Raw genomic sequence first — 20213 nt, forward strand, 5'->3', positions numbered from 1 at the left:
CCCGGCGTTGCCCGGGCGAAAAAGACAGGCACACACATCGACTTACACACACTTTCTATGTACATGAGTTTAGTGGAAGAAGCAAGGAACAGAAATATAATTTGTCCGCACGCAAACATTATGATTGTAATATTAGCAAGGTGATTATTGAAAAAATAGGTTTCTATGAAGGTGATTTGACACCAAAAAAAATGAATGCAGAGCAAGTTAATAATCAAATAATAGTTGTGAGCACAGCAAACGATATTTTTGTCGATTGATGCCAGGAAAGGCAATGCAATGGCATGTGACGACTTCAACAGGAATTAAATCTTAATTCGGCGTCGCCCTTCACCACGGGCCCTGCACGCAGCGAGTGAACACCGGTCCCTCGGTGTCGGCCCCACGTCGCCATGCTCGTCTTCTACGCCCCCCCTCCTCATGCCACTTGGCTCTACCTGGCTATGCCCAGGGAGAGGTGTCCACAGAACCGGCCCTAGACCTTCGGGGGCCCTAAGCAAAATTTGGTTGGAGGCCCCTTTGATGTATGCTTTTTTTCACCCACTCGCTAGCAGTGACTCTAGGGGGCCCTCTGCTGGCCACGGGGCCCTTTGCAATTGCAAGGGTCGCTTAGTGGCTGGGCCGGCTCTGGGTGTCCACACGCGTGCTGTGCGGAGCCCCAGATACACACTTTGTAAATATGTTGAATTTCTTTTGCAGCGTACATATCCAACCGTGCTAATTGGAGGTGCGTTATGACTGTGTCAAGTCCCAATGAATTATACCTAAATTGTTCAAATGCTATCATCGGTGACTGAGTAGGGACCATCCCATTACTATGCTTGAGAACCTGATTCAAGCAGGGTACTGCTATCTGCTAGAGCAGCGCCCTGGCAATGGCCACGAAGAGCATTTGTATCCATCACCTGAATGACACTCATCATGAGATTATTTTTCCACCAATATTCTTTAAACACCGCACTCTACCTCGTCGATTCAGAAAACGAAGTTTCTGCTCTAAAAAAAAAAATAGTAAAAATGGGAAAGCATTGCAAAGTAGATCATCACAGAGTATTTACATATTATGTCCGTTTTTCAGGTGATGACATCTTTAAATGCATTACCTGTTATTCAATAAAGACTAAACGTGGTTATGTATATATGAATCAACATCTTGAGCATTGGTTGATCCACTGCCGGAAGAAGGCCTCCCCAAGCCACTGGCACCCCCGCAGTCCTGTAATTCACCCAGCACCTGCACATTCATGGATGTCATCGCTACATCTCCTCACACATGGATTCGATTCATTGGCGTGTTGTTTTTTTTGCAAATATATTTTTTCTAAAGACAAACAGGTTCTGCCAACTGGCTCGGAGGTGATAAAAATTGTCACTGGGGCCACGTGGCCACTTTGATGATTAAAATTGTTGTGAATTTCAACGAAATTCTCAGGAAATGTTCAATACTGTATAAAACATTCCAGTGTGCCATGATGCGCGGATATTTTCCCCCATGAACGCCGAGCCAAAACAAGCGAGTTTCAATATATTCCAACACACGTCTCTCTGAACTGCAGTTGGTGGTATTATGCTGGCCAATGTCTTTGGGAGCTTTCTTTTGGGGAGCGAGAGAGTGATATAAACAACAAAATGTGGTACTGTTTATTATGCTGCCTCTGGAAATCCACTAAGTCTCAGATTATTCTAACCTCCAGCCCTCTGACAACAGAATAGAATAAAACCAGGTTTAGAATGTGTGGCCCCTCTGGATGGTTTAAACAAAACAGAAGCTTTGCTTTGGTATGAACAGAAAATAGTGTGTTTTCATAACAGACTTTGTTTATGGTGAACTATGACTCCCGGCTCGTGTTTCGATTTGTAGAGCAACATTCACTTGAATAATATTACATGTTTTATGAGAAGCTTCAATTAATCTGACCAGGTGATACTGTGGCAAGAGCACACAAATCACAATCAAAGAGTTTAGAGTTCAAATCCTGGTTTGGGGGAGAATCGGCCTATATTGTCTAAAATTAGCACCACTTCGTGAGTAATGAACAAAAGTTATCTTATTTTGGGATTTCCCTTTCTCATAGGAACATGGAATTCCACTGTTGGCTCATGGCCAAGTATTATTTTGGAAAGGGTACACTTTGATGTCATTTGATTTTAATGTCCTTCGCACATTCAAAGAAAAAAAAACATCCTACCTACTCAAAGACCAATTGACTCCCTAATCAACTAAATACACATCAACATCAACAATAAATTTTAAATATATATTTTGCCAATGCTATACCATATTTAAAGACTTTTTTAAAATAGACCGAGTAAGACGGGTCTCCGTTATTAATTTATATCACATCATCAATGTGTGTCCAATAAGCTTGAACAGCAAAAATGTTAAAACATCACCCATGACATCACTGGGAGACAAGAGCATTGAACAGATGTTGAGACTGCCAAACACCCAAAGTTGGACTCTATGGAAAAAAGAGCCTTGAAGCCTAAGTTGTGCGTTTCTATGGCAAATGCCCATTACAAGTATTATCGTTCTAATTAATATTGAATATTGATCAAGTAAGAGGACTAAAATCAACCAAAATGTACCCAAATTGTACATGTATGCTTGGTTTATATACGCACATACGTTTAAAATACGACCTGCAATTATCAGCAATTACACCCCATATTAACTTCACAGCATTATGAGCAACATGACACATTTAAAACAATTCTGTTGTACCTTAAATATGCATCTCTTGGCACAACCACTCAGTGACATTCCTCTGCACTGTGCAGGTGAGTCATTTAACTTGCATAGAATACATTTGCAGAATGAGCCAGGATACACAATAAATTAAGTGCCAAATCAAACTGTGTACACGGTGCAGTCACTGATGACCAAGCCAAGACCACGGACACGCTACACGGAGCATCTGCCTCCGTCTCGAGCCCGGTATTAAAATGGAGAATCCCAACGGAGCTGGCTCAGTGCTTTGACACGGACATCAGCCTTCAACTTCCTCATCCAACCCGCCACCCAATATGATAATAGTCCATTGTTTACCCAGGAAAGCCTCACTGAATCTGGACACTGTGTTTTTGGACGGTTCTGCTTGGGCTGTTTGGCCACGAGTTTTGTTCTTTCAAATCTGCATGCGGGCAAAGAAAACCCCAATGTACCTGGAGAAAACCTAAACACACCATAACACGCAAACTCCGCACAGCTGTTAGGAGCCTACTTGATGTACTGTCTTCCATCGGCACCGCATTGCATGGCAAACGGATATCTCAAACAGACACACACAATGGCTCGATTTCTACATGATCCACCGGCCCCCTGCCTCCCAACCCTCTATTACAGGCTTCTACGAGCCGTCACTTAATAGAGCCTAACATCCTCTTGGAAACTCTGCCCAGTGGGGGCCACAAATAAGGAGCAGCTACAGAACTAAATGGGGGGGGGGGGGGGCACGTGCTTCTTGGTTTTTACCGAGGGAAACCAAATATCCAGCACTCGCGCATCGCCACGTAATAACTTAGCTGAGCTCATGACGCATGCGTCGTTGCCCAGAACGGTTCAGGGGGCAGTCGAGTGAGGAGCAGCATCGACTCAGGAGGGATTCAATCAACGGCGCGGGGACGAGAACCTCTACGGAAGGTCACCGCGCAGCACGTTCTAATTGTGCCGTTTTCCGTCGCTGTGATCTCCCAAAGGTCGTTTACTTTCATCCGTAGCTTGAGGTTAGGAGGAACGGAGGTGGCTTGGAACCACTAGCGATTGGGTCAGTTTTCCACTTGGCTCAGAAGGATTGTAAATGCCACGGTACACAAAATTGGGCTTTTTGGGTTCATGTGTCGACGGACGATGAGCGCAAGGAGGCTCCGTGATTTGGGGCTTGGCAATCTGAAACAAATGCAAGCCACTGGGTGGACATCTATGACCACCCTCTAGGGCGAACGGTTTAAACGTAACTGATTAACTGCCCATGCATTATGACTTCTCCGAGGGATACTATCAGAGCAGATTGGGATGTATGTCCTTGACTGATGTGATGTCATGGTGTGTCTGTTTAGGTTTGTCATGGACATCAGTCCCAAAACGGCTTTATGTTATTTTTAGATTGCGTGTTAATGAACACAAGTTGATGTCACCAATACTGGCACCCAAAGTCGAGTGTCCCCGTATTAAAATGAGCATCGAGTGGAAATGATTTATGTTGGCAATTATGAACCATTGATAAAAAAAAACCACAACCCTAAGGTAGGGATCAATATCTCCTTCAAAACAACGACTGCTGCCACAGCAAGCGTGAGCATCACTCGGTAGTGTGCATTGTGCCAACACCAGGGAGGCCAGGGTGGTGATCATGATGATGACAGAGTGTTACACCCAGGACATGCGTGTCTCTGTCCAGTAGGCTCTTGTTCGTAAGCATGTGAGGTCGTATCCCAGCCATGGGCGACTCTGTCCTGTGATCGTCATTTCTCTGGGGTTGGTAAAAAAATTTGGTTGCTCGCAGATAAGCCTGCACTCCTTTGTTTGAAGTCAATTGTAGTCACCATATGGATAAACTAGCCCCCATCACAGAAACGTGGAATTTACATGACGAGCACTTGACTCCGTGTTGATAAGCACGATCCATTGCTTGTTTGAGCAACACAACACTAAGTTTTGGCTTCCCAAATACTGCAAGCACGCTTTTCAAATGTCACGATTCACAAACACTGGCAATAAGACCAAAAAATATAGAATCTATTAAATTGACGTTTCTGGTTGTGCCTCGTACTATATGTAGATTGTATCGACTCCGTGTGCAAAGATAAACTTTTTGCATGTTTTGCCAATTTAAAACAAAAAATCATGTTCAAATATGAAATGTAAAGTAACTCAGCCTAGTCAAACAACACAGACAGCAACGTCCATTACACGGAACTTAAATATGCAGACACAGCCATTGAGAGTGGCGTTTAGCTCATGCACGGTTATGCTGCAATGACGTTTGAAGCAGCAGCAGCGGCCAGGAATGTTGTTCGTCTCACCCTTGAAGAAGTTTGCCGCAAAGCCAGCCTTGTTGACCGAGCTGTCGGAAACGAACTTCATCCAAAGCTTGTTGCTGCTGGACTTGATGTCATCTGGTTTCTCGTATCCGCAGTAGCGGCCAATCAGCTGGCTGCTATCGTTGTCACCATCGCGAATCTCCAGGTAATCGTAGGCACAGTTATCGTGCTTCTCGATCTGTGGTGATGAGAGTTTATATGTTCAGTGAATCACTCTGACCACTGCATAGTATACACAAATAACGTAACAACATTTGTCAATAGCAATGCATTAAAAGGAAAAAACGTATAATAGGGCGATGGCTCTTCTTTATCGTATGAATGGTTTATATGACAGGTTGTGAATTCAAGAATTGACTCAAGCCATCGTTCCCGTGTGGTCGATGAAATGGGTTGCCGCTTTGAGGTGGCCAAGTGGCTCAGAATTGGCAATGCCGAGATCGTGAGTTTGAATCTGGACAGCTGCCCGTCATTGAAAAAACCTGCAGGTTCTCAGAATAGCGAGTTGATGGTTGCAACCTGGTCACCAAAGGCTGCACAAAATACAATCACATTAATTTTGGTATTGCACTTCATTTATTTAACATTTCAGCACCAAGATGAACAAAAATTTGGGTTTGTCATGCGACAGGTTATCATAGCTTGCGGAAAAGTGCACCCCCTGAAGGCATTTTTCGAAAGTCCTGTGAAAATGTACTCTTGTGGCCATTTTCGGATACACGGCGAGTGCCACTGAGTGATATCCTAATGGACTCTTCACCTCATGGCACGACACCAATAGCAGTGTTGGAATACATTGGGGCAAATCCCACCATCAGCTCTGGACCACCAAAGAATATGCCAGCATTGCCTTATTGCTAGCTTTACCAGTGAAACTGATTTTCACTCGAGCACAGACTGCACGAAGAGCGTGGATTCCTCAGATTTAATGATGAACGTTGGACACCAACATGCTAGCAGAAGCGTGACATGTGGCCGACTATGTGGGGTGAAAATGCAAATTTCCACTAATTTTGTAAGTGCCGAGCGAGCGCAACGTCCTTCACGGAAGTACGGGTGCAGAAAATTGAGTGTGGGCCATGTCATGGATCCCACGTCAATCGCAGCAAGGTCACAATGGTCAGTACATGCGGTTTCAAATCCATACGTTGTGCAATTGCGTCGGTTTTCAATGAGACTAAAGTTTAATGCATGGATTTTTTTTTATATTAAAGTCAAAACATGGCATAACACTGCGCTGTTTTTTTTACTCTTTTGTCCAATATTGGCACTGAGTGTTTTCCCAATCGTGCTCATCTCCTGTTTATAGATTTAATTTCTGGGGACGAGTCAATCTAAAGAACAACTGATCAATTCCCACACCGTGGCATTCATTTGTATCACGGCTGAACTGGGATATGAACTCACAACCTCCCAACTGTGAGACCAGGACTGTAGCCACAACGCCAACATTCCAGATGTTACTGGGATAATGAAAACATTAATTGCCAACCTCAAACATTACGTGATAAAGGGTATGTCTTCAGTATGGCTATGTGCAGACACATCTACAATAAAGTAGTGAATACACACATTGCAGCGATGCATTCAATGTTCCACCCGAATCACCTACACATCCTGACAACAGGCAACGTTGTATGTGTTCTATGTGACTGATCCATATTAAATATTTAAGGGAAATTCCTCTATGAGTCCACAACCATAAAATACGTTGTTCCCTCAACAATTATTTGCCAATTAACGACACCCCTCATTATTCTTATTCCATCAAAGCGAATTCCCGTACAAAGTAGCAATTTGACCCAACACGTGACAACTTTGGAATCAATTGTTTTGTCTCTTCAAATCGACTCGTTGAGAAAGTCCTGTTCTTCTGGCAGGCATCCTTGAGACGCGTCGTGTGTTTTTGTTATGATGTAGGTGGGTCATATGTTTCCACTCACACACATTCAGTTGGGTTTCATGACCAGGTTGCAATGATCAAGGTAACTGTACAAGGGGACATTTCGAACCGAGTTTTGATGCAAAGCTTGAACGTACAATGCCAGACGTGCCGGCCTCACTCTGGCAGGAGCCTAAAGGCCATCATACACAAAGTGCAGTTTTTGGACAAGAGTTGGCAGACGTTGTCAACAGCAATTGTTGTTACGCTATTTTCGATTGCAAAAGTTGCTCAAACCTGGGACAAATGTGGGATGGCAGCTTTCTGTAAACTAATATTTGTTATCAAACATTTTCCAAACTATGTTTTTGCGTCTAAATTGGCAAGACACAACTCCATCCCTCCATTGCCATAGCAACTTACTGAAGTTACTCATAATAAACGCGTCGCAAGCGACGACTGCACTCGTGTATCGTGGCCTTCAGCTGTACGAATCGCTCAACCTCTACACAGGCTGTTAAAAGTGTTCCTGTCAAACACAGAGTCAGCCATCGGTGTGTATTGCCAAACATGCATTACCGTGCACAGCAGACCATGCAGTATGAGGGCAGCATCCTGCCTCTCTGGAGCATCGCCGCCTTACGTTGTCATGCGCACAACATGCAGAGGGCTGTGAAGCATGCTCGGGAGCAAGGCATCGTCGGGAAGTTTCTGGAGACGCTCTGGGAGCGCAACGAAGCCAACGTCTTTCTCCAAAGACCCCATGTGTGGAAAAGTGGTGTCGTCAATTGATCCAGTGGTCACGTTTCACCGAGCCGTGTCTCAAAGCCCCCTTGGTGAATGCCCTAACACTGACGTGGGGCAGGGTGCCGCAGTTATGGACTGCCAGGGTTGACATTAGTATGGTGCAACTCATCAGGGCAGCAAATTACAGTCTGGATATACGTAATGGGGTTTTTTGTTTTATATATATGGAAACAAAAAATCATTATTTGTTTCTTAGATTGTCTTTCTTCTCTCCCAATTTCAAGGTTTTTAATGAAGCTTTTGAGGAATAGGGTTTGGAGTTTGGATAGATACGCACTGTTTACCATGTCTCCCTCGATGCCGTTGCTACTAAGCATGCTTAACTACTGTGATAGGTAGCATGCACTATATTGTGTATTGCACAAACGGAGGATTCTAAGGTAAATAAAACAGGAGGCATGTCAGAACACTGATACATGTATATAGCAAGCTTCATAACATCATGGCTTGCGTGAGTTATTTATAAGGAATTTAGAGGGTTTTATTGTTAATGGACTCATTAAATTCAAAAGTGCTTTCAAATAAAAACGTGGTGTTAAAATCTGCATAAACAATATAATTAAAGAGGATGGTCAAAACGTAAAGGCTGCTCAACATATATAACATATTGAGATGTTAAAAGAAATTATAAACTAGAGCACCATTTATTGAAATATATAGCAACCCTGAATGAACAATGCGCTTATTTTCTGATCGGTACGTAAAGTCTTTGACGAACGGAACATGGTCAGGCACCTTAGAAAACCAATTTCTCAGCCAGACACATGAACCGACACCCGTGAGATCATGGGTTTGAATGCAAAACAAACTTCCAGTAAGGGTTGCACACAAAATCTGTTGCACCTCATTTGGCCTCATAAGATAATGGTCACATGGCAAACTTCAGGTCCCACCTCTCAGTTAAAGCTCCAAAATGGACAAAGTCTATCATGTGACCTGACTTCAGTAGCACAATGTAGGTATACAAAAATAACCGATGAACAGAATAATAACATTAATTCTTTTTTTGCTTTACAATGGACTCAACTATCACCATTTAGATATAATCGGTAATACAGTAAAAGCAACCAAAAGTCAGACGAACATAATTTGTCTGGTAGCTGTTAAGCATTACATTTTCAAAACATTTTGATCCATCCTCATGAATATAATATTAATGCATGATTTCCACACGACAAATCAAAAATTTAAAAGTTCATGGAACCGTTTGTTCACCTCCCAGTTTGTATTTATTCATAGAAACTGAGAGGGTGATTGGTGACTCACGCCACTGGCTGGGGACCACGAACGTACCTCAAAAGCTTGGAAAGTGAGTCCGACTATGAAGCCCTCTGTGACACTGATCTTCCACACACACTCCTTGGAAGGCCTGTAGTCGTCAGGGTAGTTTGGAGACTGGATCTGTCCATTTTCTCTATTAACCTCTCCACCACAAATGGCTGCAGGTAGCAGGGGATGGTATTAATTACTATGTATACACCACAAATGCAAGTAAACTCACTCATTACATTGTCAAGCCCTGCAACAGGAAAGTTGTTCATTTGTTTTGATGTAATACACAGTATACTTCCCTGAAAATGTTTGATGCAAAAGCACCTCTTAATATGCAAGAGGCTGAACATATGTATTATTATTATTTCCTTTCAACGAAATTATATTTTTTCACGTGATAGACTTCGCCTCACAAGGCCTCAATTATAATGAACATGGCCAAGTGAATTTCAAACATTCCTGTGTGGCACCGTACACGGCATATGCACAACGAGTGACATGTGCTGATCATTGGTTTCCAAAGGACCATAGCTAATTAGAAAAACAATCAATGATGCACAAGGAACTCCAGAGTAGCAATTATGTCGGATTAAACGGAGTCTACTGCAGCGATGCCATTAAATTGCTCATTTGTTTTGTAGCTGGTTCCTTAATAATTCACTTTTTTTATATATAAAAGAGGCCGATTGTTGACAAAGAAAACTGTAACAGTCCATAAAAAAGAACACAACTTAGACCATGTGGAACAGGTCTTTAATACAGGGCTGCCATCAGCACTTTTTAACGCCTTCATATTTTTCTACCCAACTATATGTTAAAAAAAAAACAAATCATTGTTGCATACACATAAAATACATTCAACACATGATACAACAAATTGTAACAAACCTCTATCTAGCAAAGCTAAATTATCCATAGAGCGTGGCGAATATTTTGTGCAGTGAACGCATCCCCATGCTGATTTGAATGACCTAAAATCTGGCTCTGGCAATGCTGATTGAACCACGAGGAGGGACACTGCTCGTTGTGCGTGGTGCTTTGGTTGTTTCTGCTGCAAGGGGAAGACAATAACTTAAGCTTTCAGCCGGCTGTCCGTCTTCATCGAGTGGATGGCTGGTGGTTGAGGAAATTATTTTATTCTGCATATGGAAGGCCAGCCAGAAAATAAAATTAACTTTTGTCTGTTTTGATCATGGTATAAATACCCGTGAAGCTGCGTTGGCAGATGAAAGTACAATATATGTGGAAGAGTTATGACGAATGACACCTGCAGGTTAAGCTGCCACGAGGTTAAATTTCGATTTAAAGCTTTCGTGACTGCAGGGATTCATCTTCTTGGTTTTTTTCGGTAAAGTCACGTAGAAGGGAAGTAATAAAAACATTATTTTATTACTTCCCTTCTACGTGACTTTACCGAAAAAAACCAAGAAGAAGACTGCCACGAGGTGTTACAAAAACATTTCCAGTAGCCGAAGCAAAAGGCCATCTCCAGAATGTGAAGAAAACACTGCTCGAGATCTTGGTCATATTTTTACAAATGTGTGTTTTGGCGATAAAGCGTGCATGCGACGATATCCGTTGGAGTGTTCGCAGGTAGTTAGCAGTACAGTACTTGCGCATATGATTTCAAGGGATGGCTGGTCTGCCCACAGAATTGTGAACAAAAGGTGTGGGAAATGCCTGCTCTCTACTGCTCATTAGCAGCTATCAAAATATGCTACGTAGTACTAAAAAAAAATTACACCACAAAGTTCAGATTTAAAATACACTTTGTGGAGTGCATGTGCAGCCAAAGTAAAGCACATTTTCCTTCACATCACCATGTCGTTAAATAGACTGAACAAACTATAATAACATGTTGAACAGGATTGTTTAATTGTTAAAATAAAATAGCATTTAGTCCATCAGCCTGATTTTTTTCCAGTTTAACATTTCCCAGCTGTATTTATTTAAATATGGAAAACTTTAAGTAGTTTTGACTTCATTGAGTCTCTTCAGCATCATATGCCCTGATACTTTGTTTATTTAACCGTTTTACCTCGAAAATCTATTGAGATGGAACATCTCACTTGCAAGGATGTCCAGGCTAAATGACAGAGTTACACACACAACGTGCATCCCTGGCATTTAGCCTTCTCTTTATTCATAATAAAATCGTTACATTCCTGTTAAGGCAATGCAAAACTAAAACATTTTGGGCCCAACATCATGGGGAGATTATGTCTGTAACATCAGGATAGCCAGGCGATGTTAAATTATGAGGTCACACATCACTGATGAGAGTCTTTAGGACTGAATCCAATCCAGGGTTGCATGGTTGAAGCAACATTTTCCTGGGAAATGTTAATTGGTATAGGTCAATGCATTAGGTCTACAAAGCAAACTCTTCATCTACTCATACTTCATGTAAATAATTATCTGAAATTGAAAACACACTCTGTAAGCATGCCTTACAGGTGGACATTTCTTGATTTTAAATCAATTAAATAATCTTCGTTTAATCGATGTGACTAAGAAAAACACCCATCACACTCAAATTGAGTATACATCTCATCTCGGTTCCCCATTGCGTTAATGTCCAGCCATTTGTGGACATCCTAGAGGAAGTAACGCGTGTGCTTATTTAATTACGCCTTACATCGAATGCGAGCGGTGCACTTTTAAAAGATGCACCACCTGCGTGCGCCTGGTGCAACTCAAAAACATTCACTGTCGATATTTTTAGAACTAATTATTCTAAGTTAACAGAATACATGCCACGCGATTTTAAAAAGGCTAGCATTACAGTTTTAAATTCCTTTTAAGAGTCGGCAATAATTATATTGATGCCATTTAAATGTTTTTTTACAATGCAATAAAAATATGGTCGTGCCGTTTTTTACAGAGCCACTTGATATTAAACGCAGGCACGATCCAAACCAAGCATGGGTCATCTCCAATTCCTTCATTAAAATGTGCGCCCTTCCCTTACTCCTTGGCTCCGAATTCACGTAAAATACATTCGCTGCATAAAACTACCCCCGCTTATTCTAAAGAGCGTACCATCGGACGGCACACATGGAGATGCAAATACAAACCGTACGGTTTGTAAAAAATTGTGATTAAAATACTATAAAATCGAAACTCGAAATTTACACAGAATCTCTCGCTTGCATTGATCCTGCCAACACAGCCGTACAGCATCACAACCGGATTCAGTGCAAGCATCACCCGGAAGAAACAAGCTGACTCTACGAGGCAGCTAAACGTCGTGGTTAATAGGCGACAGGTATCTGACGAGTGGCCATACGCACCTGCATCTTTGTGTTATTTTTTCCTAGTTTTATATTTTACATTAATACAGTTTACATATTTTCGAAAGCGCCCATCATCAGGCATTGGCAGATTTTGCTGGACAACTGCAATGTTTGTGGAAACAGAGAATTGCATTTGATTTGATTGGCAAACACACGTACATCCAATCAAACCTGACAGCAGACAGGTATGATATTTACAGCACCAATTATGTACTTTATTTTACAAACTTTGCATTTATATGCCTGGCGTGATTTTATTATTTTAGGCAAAACGCACATCTTGTGGGTATACTTATGTCCGTGGACAAAGATCCTACGTTATTCGTTGCAGACTCTAGGAGCAGGTGCTGTTGGCAAGCACTACGCCAAAGCTGGTTTGGTACACAAAGGGGTGGTGTGTTGCCAGTAGCCGAGTGCCGATGCTAACACCCTGCACTAGATACTCACTTAAGGACGATTCGAGTTAAAACGGACCTAGGCCAGCTTCAGATATCACTTAGTTTAATTTATTTGCCACTAGTGATGTGAATCACAGCCAGGAAATGAACACATTCCACCGGGATCTTAGCACGCTGCACAAATCACCAACTCTACCCCCGCCAAACTCATACACGTATTGCTTTCACGTTATAAAGTTGCGCTCTACGTATACGCCACACGCAGGCTATTTTACTGGCTTCACCGCCGACCGTGCACCGCACGGGGCTTCCGCGGAGATGCGCGCGGGCATCGCTATCTGTCATACTGGTAGCGCTCGTGCGGCACGGCGGAGGGCTTAGACTCGACTGCCGCGGGGCCGCCCGTCCCACCTTCGTACGCGGCCGAGAAGCCGCGTCCCACCCAGTTGCTGCTGCTGCGGAACTCAATCCACATCCACGAGCTGGTGGAGATGAGCGGCTCGGGGAGCTTGTCCCCGCACACGCGGCCTGCGCGCACCGGCACACGGGGGTGACGGGAGACACGGGGGTAGGGGAGGGGTAATAGGGAGGGGAGGAAGGAGGCATAAGAGGACAGGCAGGCCGGCCCACGTGTGAACGAAGAAACCGTCAGGCCATCATCTCTGAAGATCCCTTGTTTCTGACCAGCGAGAAACAAGTCGGAGCTGAGACGAATTCAACGGAAGCTTTCCATGTTCAAATGAGCATCAACTGGTGGGTTATATGTTGGTGTTTGTCGAACAAAATTAATGTGAAACTTCAACATTGAGAACTGGCACATGGTAAACACCGCTGTAAATAATTATGGCACTGTATTGTTTTCACCCTTTAATATTTCGACCTTTATCCCGCATGCTCCCCTTCTTGGGGCTGCGCAGCATAGGATTTAGATTTAGGAGACAGACTTTTTAATGTGGTGTATCGAAGATCTAAAGCATCGCCATTTGTTTAAGATTTATAGCACTGACATTTCCCCCCACGGTGGAGACCATGCGACCTGCAGAGGCTGCAGTGCAGGAGATTCAAGATCTGGTTCGCTTGCTTCCCGTACTGGACCTGAAGTAACCCAGATGCCCCCCCACCCTTCCCCCCACTACGCCACAGCCTGAACAACACCAGGTTGTACCGTGACCTGAGATACGTGCACGAGGCCAAAACGTTAACCAGTGCATTTGAATGCCGGGCACGTTGACCCAGATCCGTTCTCTTCAAAGCTAACCCTGGCATTGGCCGAGGCCTTTGCCTAAACTCAATGCATAACACATAGCAGGGAAAGGGTCCGGGAGCGAGAAAATCGCCACGTCCATATATCCATATTCAACTCAACTGTGGTGGTGGTGGACATGTTTTAACGAGTGCATTTCAGCCAATCTTACCCCTGGGATCGTTAATTGTTGGTATTCATTTTAATGGTCATCCTCTAAATTGAATGCATGCAAGTATGTTGAACTTCGTTCGCACCGTACAGAGCCAACCGCGCTAATATGAAGTGTGGGAGGGAAAGACCACAAACTAAACACAAAAAGCGGTTATGAAGAGATGAGTTTTCAGGCTGGAATTGACTCGCACCCACCATAGTCCCGTGGAATTCCCAACACTGGCTCAGGGCTGTAAAAAGGAGATGGCCCCAAGCGCACACCGGCAGTGCGTGTTGTTGCGTTCTATTCCTGGCCGTGCACATCCATGGCAAGTGGAATCTGAACGAATCCTGGCCCCCTCACCTCGGTTGCCTGGGCCCTCAAACGATGACCTGGCATGGTGGGTGAACCGTCAGCACCGCACAGGTGGCTGTGCTCACTCTGAACAGCACTTGCCCCTGCACTCTCCAAGGCCCAATGGGAGAGCTCCGTCTCTGCGGTGTGTATTCGTATGCTGGTATTGAGATAGGGGAGGGGTGGTCCCGAGGTGGTGCAGATGACTGCACCACCGATAAAAAAAGTGCAATCACAGCTGTGCCACCGGCGAAGCTCCCGCACAGGGATCTCCCAACCCGCCATGAGGCGGTGCTCCTTCGAGAGGCTTCCCGCACACTCCCGTGTTTGGGTTTTAACGCCGAATGTGGACCGACCCACGACAGGCAACATTCCGGTCGAAAGAGAACCCATGGAGACCGTGATTGCGAAGTGACCCAGCAAAGCCGCCCGCAGCTTCCCGGTGGGACCGTGGCATCGCAATAAGTAGGGCGGGTAACACTGCCGTCCTGCTAATGCCGAGGTCGTTTCTCAAGCCGGCCGTAAACCTTTGTCGCGCTCACTGGCCGATGTTCGGAACGTTAGGAGAGCACTGGCCGTGTTAACTGGGTGGCTGATCGCCTACCAGCAATGGCCCTGTTATTTACGCCCATCTCTTTGCATGCCTCACTTCAATTCAGGAATCAACCTCCCGAGGCGTTTTATGTGTTGGTAGGACGCACAGACATTGTTTTTGTAGGGTTTTTTTGCACACTTTAGAGAGAAACTAAGGAAAGGCATCAGCCCCGTAGGGTGTACGTGTCAAAAGAGGGGGGGGGGGGGGCTTGTGATGACTTGGAGCAGAGGGTAGGGGAATCTGTGTTTAAAGGCGATAGACTCATGACAATCCACTGTCCGTCATTGGTCATACTTCACCGGTTCAGATATCACTCACTACTGGTGTTTAGCCATGCCTGGGAATCAAGGTTATGTTACCAGTTTTGGCAGAGTATTGTGCAAACCGCTACATCACCACTCCCCACAAAATTTGAAAATTATCCGCAAAAAAAAGTGCAAATTGTATCTCTCTGTAGCGATGTGGGAACGCTTGCAGGCGGAGCTATGCATGTAACTGGATTTTCACCAGGTTAAAGGAGTCTAGATTAAATACCAAGAGTCATATTTGAGTTTGCATTGCGCAGGTGCTCGTGAGCAGTACGGTTCAGCAGAGGTCATTACTTTTACAAAAAAAAAATTCCACCCACATGTCTGCTTAGTTGTTACGATACATTCAGGAACTGCTCAGCCCATGCCAAGCTTTGTTGAAGAACTGGCAACTTGGGTGGCAACTCTGAAATTGTCCTGGCACAAGGTAAATGAAATAAAAGTATAACAATGTAATCTACGCTTTGATACCCATGTCTTGGCTCTTGCTAATAATGTGCGCCCTTCGCTTCATGGAGTGCACAATCCACACAGCCAGCAACTTTGTTTTGCCCGTGTGTGGTGGTGCATGCCTCATTTCTAAGACATGGTAGCTTGATTGGTGACTCACGCAAGAATGAAAACCATGGATTGCCTGTGCTAGCAACAGCTGTGACGTGCGTAACAAATCCACCTGCTGGGCAACGGCCTTGATACCAAAGTTCCTATAGAGGGCGGCACAGCAAGTAGGTTCATAATTTTCTATTTAAAGCTTTCGTGACTGCAGGGATTCATCTTCTTGGTTCTTTCGGTAAAGTCCCTTCTACGTGACTTTACCGAAAGAACCAAGAAGATAGGTTCATAATATTCCTGTGTGGAGATTCTTCCCTTGTAAACTACGTGTAGGTTTCACTGGGCACTCACATTTCTTTCCAGATGTGAAAATACTCAACGAGGAATTGGCCACACATACCACCCAGGACCCTCCCGAGTAAAGGAATTTTGCTGTAAAATATAATTTAAAAAACAATGAATTGTACCATTTTCACTTGATTACCGTTGATTCTTGCAACAATAATTATTGTAACTATAGCGAGACCCTGCTCAAAAAACGTATGGACGCGTTTCATGAAAAAAAATCTAAACGATGCCCTAGCCCAGGGGTCGGGAACCTTTTTGACTGGGAGAGCCATAAAAGCCAAATATTTCTAAATATCTTTCATTGAGAGCCATATAGTATTTTTAACGTATAATAAATTATATATGTCTTACTTTTAATGCGACTTCTGGTCACGGGACCCGTGACCCGTGAAATTTATCTTCAAAACTAATTTCTGTTTACTTTAAAATGACACAGTATTATTAAGAAATATCACAAGTATTTTAAAATCAGTTCCAAACTGATTTTATTTAATTTTTTTATTTTCATTTTTTCAACTCAAAATTGTCTGGGAGCCATATGCCGTCACCGGAAGAGCCATATATGGCTCGCGAGCCATAGGTTCCCGACCGCTGCCCTAGCCGGAACACACGTCCAGGTGACTCGTTGGCTAAAATTTAAACCAAACACACCGACGGAATGTTTGGTTATAAGATCACGGCCATGTGAAATTCCCGACTGCCAAGAATTTTCTTCCACAACCGTTTAAACGTAGAGTGTTTTTTTTATTTTGCTTGAAATATGCTCCCCAATGCATCCCCGGTAACCTAAATGTTTGCTTTCAAAGTTTTTGGCACTTAAACGTATCGGACCAGTACGGCATATAATATTAGAGTGCAATTGAATTGTATTGGAAAGCGCCGTTGAATTAAATTCGCACCGTTAAATTATTTGGATTCGTTCTTCATTTATTTTATTCGCTAGGATTAAAAAATTTCCACTGATTTGGAGCGTGTACAAGCATAATTGCTCACTTGTTGCTATTATTAAAGACAGTGAGTGTCTGCACGTGGATCTTCCTCGACTGAGAGATTATCAAAACCACATCAAAGGCTATGACATTCCATCTACATGGTCTGAAGGCAAAATGACTCGTTGTAAATAGTGCCCACTTAACACGTAACATCCACAATGTTACCATTCAGTGTGTTTATTACTGAACCACTCGACATGGGGCCAACGATTTTAATCCTACAGCCACCAAATAATCTCAACAAAGAGCTACAGCTACAGCATGCCCATCCACTTACCTGCAACCAACTGTAAGTATGGTGAAAATTCATGGACTGCATTGACAGCAGCTTACACGAAAAAACTGCACCAATGTTTTCACTAATGCTGACATAATAAACAATAATGTGCCAGGCGAACATATTTCCGCGTGTTCCAGGGCAGCGTGTGTGTGTAACGATTAAGTTTGTTAGGAGTGTTTTCATTTTGTTTGTAAAACGATAAGATATAGAGGCTGTTGCAGGCAACCTCCTTTGGCGCCACGACACTTTACCATCGGTTCCTTCTGCTCGATCGCACAGCTGTTGTACGCCAACACCCAACCTCTAAAGGTCTGCTTATACAGTCTCCCACCATCTGGCTTCGGGCCGTCCCCTTGGTCACAGTTTTGATTTTTGCCTGCAACAAAAATGTTCCTGCAATAACTGTGCCTATGCAGCTATACATTCCAGGCAGCACGTGACCGCACTGTAGTCAATAAATAATCCTTGTCATATGTACTGACATTGAGACGTGGATCACGTGAGCAGAAGGATGGTTGTCCTAATATACACAATACAAGATCCTACAACTAATGGGAAGACACATGCAGATATGTCTCTCAGCTGGAAATTATTGGGAACGCCCTGCCAGCAGCCTGGCAACCATAAGCGCTAAGTCCCAGTTCGTCTCATACACGAGCCGCAACAAAATCTTATCCTCGGCACCAAGCACTGACTTGCCTAGCTCCTCCATTCCACGTACGCACATCCCAGCCAAACGGAATGCGACCCATCCAAAGTACCAGCCTGCCGACGTTTTCTCAGGCGCAACTCTCAGGTGATTGATTTACTCTGCGAGATGAGGTGGGGGGGGGGTCACGGATGAGCTGATAGGAGGACCCACACCGTTTTAGCTGCTGGTCTCCTGCATGCGAGCCTGTGTCTAATATTGTCCCTCTTTCAAAAAGGCACCACAATTCAGTTTGCAACCAAAACACAGCATCGTATCTCTGCAGTTAGGTTATCCGTGGGCTGCACAATCGATGCTGATCACATCCGTCAAGTTTTCTTGTCATGCTCTCTTCTGAATTTACAAGTTCATGTTTCTCTCCCGCAAAGAAATCTCCACCAAGCTTGATGTTAAAATTACCCACGACTAAACATTTCACAATCTAGTGAAGTGGCATGGTGAGAGAAATGTTGCAACTTCAAATCCTTCATCGGCCATCATTTCAGCCAATAGTCTCTCTTAGGGCAATGGAATTAGTACTACTTTGTGCAAAGCAATGTCTGTAGTTATCTGGAGAGACTGGTCCCTTACATAGGAATGTGGAATTTGCATCAGGCTCAAGATAAGTTCCACTTGATGTAGATTTCAGTTTGGGGACATATGGCCATTTATGTGTTTAAACAACACAGTGAATGCATAAACTGTGCGCATCTAAGTTTTCCATAATTTTATTCGTAAAAGTGATAACGTGTCCCAATTGGTTGTCACCAAATTTGAAAAAAGAGTATAGAATTCATGAATATTCGATGCCTCCCCTGATACGTTTGCCTTTGTAGAATAGAGCCCAACACTCTCACAGTGTCCCAGTGGGTGAAAATGTGAATATTATCAATATAAAAAAAAAATTGCCGTGATAAAAAAATATATATATAAACAACCCATGCATGTAACACAGAAACATTCATCATGGGACCCCCCTTTCCAGGATCAAAATATAACAATAGGTTTTACCTATTGTTATATTCAATTTTTTTTCTTTCTACGTGACTTTACCGAAATAACCAGAGTAATTCCTGCAGTCACGAAAGCTTCAAATCAAGTTTACAATGCATATAATATCAGAGCATGTTTTTTTTGGTTTGCATGTTCACCACAAGTATATGTGGTAAATGCAGACACGATTCCTTGCAAAAGGTTGCAGTATGGTGTTTTAATATCTTAACACCTGTTGTATTGCCAGAAAGGGTAAAACTTATTCTTATATAGAAACATTAATTCCATATTAAAAGCTAAATATTTATATTGGCCCTCATTTGTGAAGGAACGCTTCTATTGGCCTCAAAAATGCGTCTTCTTCGTTCGGATACTTGGCCAGTTTCCTATCAATGAATGTTGCTAAATCTACATAAGCAGCTCAACTAAAGATTGGCGTATCTACTCCATTCGTGAGATTAAAAGACACTAAACAAATAACTCCGAGACAAAGATTCCTGATCCTGGCTTATCGACCGTCAAGAAAGGTAGCGTTGGTGAGCTGAGTTTAACGCCGGCATTGAACACGACTTGGTGGTGTGGCCGTCACCTCTTAAGGCTGCCTCTTTGTCAACCCAAGGCTAATGTTTACGTACATTCAACAGGTACCGATATAAGGTTGAGTTTCTTAAAATAATAAAAAAATAAAAAATAAAACGCAAGCAGCCGTCTTCAGGTGAAGACGGCTGCTTTCGTTGTAGCCGAAACGTCGTGAGAATTATTTTATTTTATTATGTTTTATTTTTTATTTTTTTTATTACTTCCCTTCTACGTGACTTTACCGAAAGAACCAAGAAGATGGATCCCTGCAGTCACGAAAGCTTTAAATCGAAATTTCTTAAAATACTTAATATGGTGGGGGGGGGGGGGGGGGGGGGGGAAATCCATTGAGATGGAACGTATCATTTTGCAAGGGTGGCCAGGGATAAGAGAGGACATTACCTATGGCAGGCCTAATAAAAATAAAGG

The 20213-nt window shown here is 43.3% G+C and overlaps 1 protein-coding gene across 1 annotated transcript in view; it reads right to left on the reverse strand.

Moving 5' to 3' along the window:
• Positions 1 to 20213, reverse strand: part of LOC133350659 (bone morphogenetic protein 1-like) — a 162558-nt gene that overhangs the window by 10185 nt on the left and 132160 nt on the right. Inside the window, exons 12-14 of the mRNA XM_061565261.1 lie at positions 13110 to 13226; positions 9026 to 9171; positions 5026 to 5221 (exon numbers count right to left, since the gene is read on the reverse strand). Coding sequence (XP_061421245.1) covers positions 5026 to 5221; positions 9026 to 9171; positions 13110 to 13226 — 459 coding nt within the window. The remainder of the gene's footprint in view (positions 1 to 5025; positions 5222 to 9025; positions 9172 to 13109; positions 13227 to 20213) is intronic.

The sequence above is a fragment of the Lethenteron reissneri genome, chromosome 34 (assembly GCF_015708825.2).
Source record: "Lethenteron reissneri isolate LAM-NWPU_2019-01 chromosome 34, ASM1570882v1, whole genome shotgun sequence".
In the NCBI taxonomy this organism is placed as follows: Eukaryota; Metazoa; Chordata; class Hyperoartia; order Petromyzontiformes; family Petromyzontidae; genus Lethenteron; species Lethenteron reissneri.